Here is a 7,493-nt window from a genome sequence, read left to right as displayed (position 1 = left end):
GTGAGGCGCTGTCCCAGGCTGCCCAGAGAAGCCGTGGCTGCCTCATCCCTGGCAGTGCCCATGGCCAGGCTGGACAGGGCTGGGGGCCCCAAACCATTCTACACTTCCTTCTGTGCATCTGTAACCGGGTTCTGCCCGCTGTACCAACACTGCAGCTCCTCACCAGACCCTTCCCCCGGCCTTACAGCCTTCCTGACACTAAGCGCGGTTTTTAACCTGGGGGACCTGGAGACACAGCCACTCACAGCCCACCCGAGGGCCGCTGCCTCCTCAGGGACCGCCCGTGGTCCTGCCGGCCGTGCCGGCCGCTCCGCGCTGTTCCCGGGCCCGCCGGCAGGTGAGGGAGGCACCGACTGAGGTGGCTGCCGGCCGGCCTGACGGGAGATGCCGCTATGAGGCTGCTCTTGCTGGCGTGCCTCCGAGCGCAGACCGGCAACGCGACCACGGCGGACAGAATACAGTAAGAGTCCCGTGAGGGGACCGGGGGGGATCTCCCCCGATCCACCGCCTCCCCAACATCCCCCATCTGCCGGCGCTGTTCCCCGGCAAGGGGGGAGGCGGCGGCGGCCCCGCTCACGCCGAGCTGCCGCGGCCCTGGCGATGAGGGGGGAGCTCCAACGGGGGGTCATCCCCGGGGGTCCATCCAAGGGAAGCGCCATCCCCGGGGGTCCGGATCCGGGGCCCGGTTCGGGGCCCGGCCGCCATTCGGTGCCCGCCGGCGGCGCACGGAGGTGGCGTCTCCCACTTCAGCCGCGTGGATGGCGGCCGCCGGGGGTGTGTGAGGGGGCGGCGGCCAGGCGCCCAGCGGCGGCTCCGCGGGCCCTGCTCCGGCGGTGCCGAGGGGAGATCCGCCGCCCTCCGGGGAGCCGGGGATGTGCCGGGTGAGGGGCCCGGGGAGGCACAGCCGCGCTGGCGTGAGGGGCTCCTGGAGAGGGGCTGGGGCAGGGGGAGGCTTCGCTGCTGCTCTGCCCTACAGCAGGGGAGTAAGGGAGAGGGGGAGTGGAGGGAGTGCCCCCCGGCCACTTATATATATATATATATATATGTAAGATTACTATGTGTATATATATATATATATATATATATATCAAACAAGTTCAGCTCAAGGCAGTCTGTTGGCGGTTATCCCAGCTTGAAAGCCCAGAGCAGAGATGCCCTCACCAGCGTCACTGCTGGCCTCTTGCACAACCCAGTTAGTCAGTGGTTAGTCAGTGGTGCAGCGGATTCCCAAGGGCTGCCCGTGTTGGGAAATACCCAGAATTAGATGACAAGTAAACGTGAAGAGCGGTAGCTTCTGAGGGCTCTGAAATGAGGGTCCATGCAGGAGTTCTCCTAGGGCAGCACTTCTGCAAGAGCCATTGCCGTTACTTCCTTGCTGGGGGGCTCTGTGACATGCAGCTCCCATGGGAATTACAAACATGAATCTATAGTGCTTTGAAATTGTTTGGACTAACAGTGGTGCATAGAGACACAACATTCGTATTTTTTTTCCATGAAATATGGAAAAAGTATGTGGGTGAAGGCATTTTTAAATACTTAGATGTGCATTTAAGCTTTTTATGTGTTAAAAAAGAATTCCCATAAAAACATATTTTGTCCTCTTGAAACAGGCTTCTAGTTTGTTATCCACGATTTAGCTGTTTTTCTTAGGATGAGCCTCTCAGAACACCCTCTGCTATTACACATTTTCCTTGACCCTTTCTCTGTGTATTATCACATTTCACTGTTATGCATAGAAACAGTTGGTTGACAATGTTTAAGTTTTCACTCTAGTTAGGTAATATCAAGTTCAATCTTAGATTTGTGCAGGGCTACCGTATTGTGTAAGATAGTGGTGAAATGTACCTTCTTTGCATCAGTCACACAGGCATTGAAGTTATAAAGCAGATGGAGAATAAAGACCAGAGAAGGCTGAAGTCTGTATTTTAAAAGAATAATTGCTAATAAAATACTTAGATGAATACATTCTTATGTTCTTAATACACATTTCGTACATGTACATGTCGTCATAGAGTTCATTTGTTGTAGTTTGTGGGGCATTCTTAATTTATGTAACTCTCATCTTTTGCTCTCACTGGATAAAACAAGGCTAGTTATTTTTGGGGTAGACTATGTTCATTCTTCCTCCATAAGATTATTTCTTCTACCTTTACAAATTAAGTATTCACATACTTTCAACTTCAACTTTGATGAAAGTCCAACAAACATCTAGTCTGTGGAGCAGTTTAGAGGTAATCTAGTAAACAGCTGGTTCTGCATTATTTCAGGTTAAACTAAGCATGAGTAAGCCAGTCAAACAAATGCCTGCGTATTATTTCAAATATGGTCTTTTAAATAAACCAGGATTGATCATAATCATCTGAACATACTGCATCAAGACACAGTGGTTTAGCAAGGGGCCATTACTGGAGTTTCAGTAATCAGTAACTAATGTGTGTTAGTACAAAAGAGAGAATAGGCTTGGTGAGACAGAACAGCACAGTTGACAGATGGTTTAACATACTACCATGTTAACACAATCATTTGCAGCTACATGAACGCATCTGCAGTATCTGTGCAGAGTACACCAATTTGCTTTAGCATCCTAATGCTAATAGACACACCTTACACAAAATGGATGCCGCTTTCTCATGTGCATAGACCTTCAAACAGAAAGAAAGTCATGAATGAGAAGTTAATTTAATTCATGTTCAAAATAAAGGTAGGTAAAGAATTCTAACAGAAATAGTCTTTGAGAATTAGTAACTTATGTCATGTTCAATTGCTATCTTATCACTTAACATAAATGTTATTTATAGTAGTAATATAAAGAAGCCCATTTAGGAAAAAAAAGTCTGATCAGGAAAAGAAGTGAAGAGTATTAGCTAGCAATAAAATCTGAATTCCTCACTAAAAGGCTGCTCAAGTGACAGCTATCAGTAAATCCATGTCACATAGATACTTGTACCTAAAACTGGTTTTCTTAAGACTTTACTTTTTTAAAAAATATCTACATGTATGACCAAATGCTGATCGAACTAATTTGCCATACTAAGGTTAAGTTTATATAGTCACCTTTGTAGCATACATGTTAATACACTAAGAATAAATACTCAGATTAATATTTTTCTTCACTTGTTTCTGTATGCATACTTACGAAATTATTTGTTCAATCTATTTTTTTTTTTTATATTGAACTATGGTAACTTTCAGTTGAGTATACATGAAACAATGAAGTTGCCTCCGGGTTGGACACTTGCCAGTGTAGGTTAATTTTATGGCATAATATCACTGAGTATACTATGTTTATGATGTCACAGCTGTTTCTGTAACTGCTTCATCTTTTCATAAATAATATATTCATTTCCTGAGCTTAAAGTAGCTGGTGACAAAGAAACCAAAATCTAATTTGGCTAGAAATCAGTTCACTAAAAGAAGTGATATAATGCAGGTGCTATGAGCTTTGTTTGTATTAGACTGCATAATCTTTAATTGCCTTGAGAAAACTGAGCAGTGAGTAGAGAATGAAACACAACGCAAAAGTCTTTGGTTGGGCTGCCATTCTTCAGTCCTAGCAATGAGATCAAAAAGGGTGTTAGGAAAGAAAAAATACATCTTCTGTGTCCCTTGAAATGTTCTATTAATCATTTATTACTTTATAGTGATGGGGAATAGAAATCTTGAATTAATTGGTTAATTAAAAACATTTGGAGGAAGTATTTTGTCAATACATAAATGTCTTTTTGGAGAGGAAGAGATTGTTTCAGTTTGAAATGGGACAGTTTAAATAGCTGTTTTGTAAATCTCTAGATAATCAACTGCAAGAGAATTAAACCCACAAATTCAACAATGCATGGCTTATTGCTCCTCTTTGCAATATTTTTCAGCACTGGACTTTAAGGTGTACTAAGTAAGTTTGTGGATGACACTAAATTGGGAAGAGTGGTTATTAACTGTTTCAAGGGTCAAGAGGCCTTGGAGAGAGATTTTGACAAATTAGAGGACCGGGCAATCACCAAGTATATGAAGTTTAACAAGAGCAAGTGCTGGATTCTGCACCTGGGAAGGGGCAATGCTGGATATATGTACAGACTGAGGGACCAGAGGCTGGAGAGCAGCCCCGCGGAAAGGGATTTGGGGGTTCTGGTCAATGGCAAGTTGAGTGTGAGTCAGAAGTATGCCTTGGCAGCCAAGAGAGCCAGCTGTACCCAGGGGTGCATCAGACATGGCACTGCTGGCCTGTCAAGGGAATACATTGTCCTGCTCAGCTCTGTGCTGGTGCAGCCGCACCTCAAGTTCTGTGTGTGGTTTTGGCACCACAGTATATGAAGAACATAAAACTTTTTGAGAGTGTCCAAAGGAGGGCTATAAAGATAGTGATGTGTCTGGAGGGCAAGACACATGAGGAGCAGCTGAGGTCTCTTGGTTTGCTCAGCCCCGAGCAGAGCAGGCTGAGGGGAGGCCTCATGGTGGCTTGCAGCTCCCTCACAAGGGGAGTGGAGGGGCAGGCACTGAGCTCTGCTCCTGGGGACAGCGACAGGACCCGGCGGAATTGCATGGAGGTGGGACAGGGGAGGGTCAAGCTGGGTGTTAGGGAAAGGTTCTTCACTGACGGAGCGGGTGGCACTGGAACAGGCTCCCCAGGGATGTGGTCACGGCACCAAGCCTGCCGGAGTTCAAGAAGCATTTGGACAGTGCTCTCAGACACAGGGTCTGATTTTTGGGTGGTCCCATGTAGAACCAGAAGATGGACTCCATGATCCTGGTGGGTCCCTTCCAAGTCAGGATATTCTATGATTTATTGGAGTAATTCTGATCCACAACTTTATTTCTATTTAGTCTTACCCTATCTGCCACCAGTAAAATCACACAGAAAAGCACTCATACAGGAGGATATGCTCTTCTCTTCAGGACACCTTCTTCTAAGAGGTCTTTTACCAACATATGTCAGTTTGCACAGGTGCTAGTAAACTTCTGCTGTTTGTGTAGCCATTCCAAGAAAAGTACAGCTGCAAAAGGCAAGCAGTCATCCTCTACCTTGGGATCTGATACTCAATTATTTGTATGGCCTGCTCTTGATGTACACTGCATCCCAAATGTTTTGCATGACTAGACCTATTTATAAGGCAGGATTAAATCTTGTAGAGTTAGTTTGTCCTTCCAAAGGACAATTACTGATTTCAGAATGTAGGGACAGAGGCAATATCAATCCGTTTTTAATTTCTGTTCTTATTCACAGTGGATTTTCTTCATGCTTCATTCCAGCCAACACAAATTGTCTGTGATATTTAAAGAAGTTACTTTAAGAGCTATAAAAAAATCAGTACAATTTGCAAAGGAAACAGAGAATATCAAGTAGGGTTTCAAGTCTTGTAAATCCACCAGTTTCAGTGGGAATAGTGAGTATTTGGCTGTGGCCAAGTTTCAGAAAAGGCACTGGAAGTCACTCTGCTAACTTATTAAATTTTGGATCATGTTGTATAGATTTAAGAATAGTTCATGCATAGCTGCTTTACAGAATAGGCAGCCTAGGGAAAGAGGTAATTAATATTTTTGGAGGAAGCCTACTGTGTACTGTTCAGAAAATGTCAGTGCATCTACGTACCAGAAACATTTTGAAAATCAAACGTTCTTTGTCTGTAAGTAATTCCATTAAAATATTGGAAAATTAGAACATAAGGTTTCTGAGAGGAGATGTCAGAAAATAAAAAATAGTTTGAAAACGACTTTATCTTAGAAGTAAGCATACTTGTAACTCATTTGTATTTTAGCATCAGCCATGCTGTGTTTGGAGCTGCAGAAGAGTTTCTTCATATGAGGACCTGTGAACTGCAGCTTCTTCAGGAAAGAAGCCTTCTAAGTCAGCATAAGTGAGAAGTAGTGATCAATAATGTAGGAAAGAAAAAATGAAACATTGTAAAACATCACCTGGTGTTGGAGAAAACTGTTTTTCTATAGAAGTCTTAAAAAAAGTGAAAACGTGTCAGTACAGGATTACACCTTTTATCAATATCCCTCTGCATACCCTATAGACCCAGAGCAGACACTCACATACTTATGTGTTGCTTATAAACCTCTTGATTTCCAAGGAGTGTAAAAAATAAAAGGAAAAAGGTGACTTCCCATAATACTAAAATGGGGTTGGGAAATATTTTATCCAGTATTTAAATGTACATAAATATCACAGTGTCAGCAGTGACAATTATCATCGTCTCTAAGAAATCATCTTTCAAGCTTATTACTGAATGACTGAAGTTTTCCCAGTTTGGTTACTTTCCAGCAAAACATGCCAAATTGGAATCTGACAGTCAACTCCATTTTAGAAATATTATTCTCCCCAAATAGTGAGTGCCATTGGCTTCCATGAGTCTTTCAGTAGGAAGGAAAGATGAAAAAGCAAGGCAAAATCTGGATCCAAGCAATAAACATTGGTAGTTAAGACACTTGGAAATAAACCTCATACAAAACTGTGATAGACGGAAAATGTAGCCTTGAAATTTGGCGTTTTCTGTCTTGTCTTAGATTCACAGACAGCAGGAGATGTGTTCATTTTTATTTTTCATGTAGAAAGTATTTGTTTATAAAATGGCAAAATAATGTGAATACACAGTTCCTAGGAGGAGAAAATATGGGTAATATATCTCTTGTGTCTTGGCTTGATTCAGGGACATCTGTGACTTCATAGACAGACCGACCTTCAAAAAAAAAAATCCCTTGCAATAGCTTTACAGCACCCTCTTATCATGTTCCTTGATAACAACATATGTGTGAAAATCACAGTCTACATTTTTTTTTTTTTTGGTTATAAAGATGAAATGCCATTTAAAAAACAGGAAAATATCACTGTAAATTTCAGTTCTTAAATAGTACCCCATAACTGGTTCTACATACATACATTTCCATATATGCATAATTTGAAGCTTCTCACTAATTATATTGAACTTAATGGTATGTTTATGGGATTAAGTTCTCTTCACATCTGGGAATTCTAATTATTCTGGGGAAAAAAAAACATATTTTTTTCTTTCTTAAGCCCTATGCAAATTCATTACATGCTCCTGAGTCATTATGCATAGGGGAAAAATTAAGTAAAAGAGATCATCCACAATTTCCGAGCACTGGAACACAGAAGGGAGTCCCTCTCTATTTACCACAGAAACAGCTGTCATTCAGCTGTGAGATTTGGAGCTGTGGAAACTGTGGAGGAAGGTCTCATTCCTAGTGAATAACAATAAAGAAGCTTTAGATCAAAATTCCCAGCTGAGTTTCTTGACTCCTGATATCCTGAGAGAGTTATTTTCAAATTAATTGTAATATGCAAACATATTGTTTTTACATGGTAGTGATTTATGGTAATTGGAATAGTGATGGGAAAAAAATATCTTTTAGAATATTTAATGAGCACCTGTGAACTTAGGGAACGCATGCACGAGCATCCTGAATATTTGCCCAAGAGATTTTTCTTCCCACAGCTGTGAGATTTGGGCATCATTATTTAGATATAAATTGAGAAC

The 7,493-nt window shown here is 42.4% G+C and overlaps 1 protein-coding gene across 1 annotated transcript in view; it reads left to right on the top strand.

The window, feature by feature from the left end:
* Nucleotides 1–374: 374 nt before the first annotated feature.
* The window catches only part of GLT1D1 (glycosyltransferase 1 domain containing 1), a 67,721-nt gene continuing 60,602 nt past the window's right edge, over nt 375–7,493 (top strand). Inside the window, exon 1 of the mRNA XM_082773840.1 lies at nt 375–460. Coding sequence (XP_082629966.1) covers nt 393–460 — 68 coding nt within the window. The 5' untranslated portion in view covers nt 375–392. The remainder of the gene's footprint in view (nt 461–7,493) is intronic.

The sequence above is a fragment of the Aythya marila genome, assembly GCF_965140915.1.
Source record: "Aythya marila genome assembly, chromosome: 17".
NCBI lineage: Eukaryota > Metazoa > Chordata > Aves > Anseriformes > Anatidae > Aythya > Aythya marila.
Note: the sequence above shows the minus strand (reverse complement) of the source record. Positions and strands in the feature narration are given on the sequence as shown.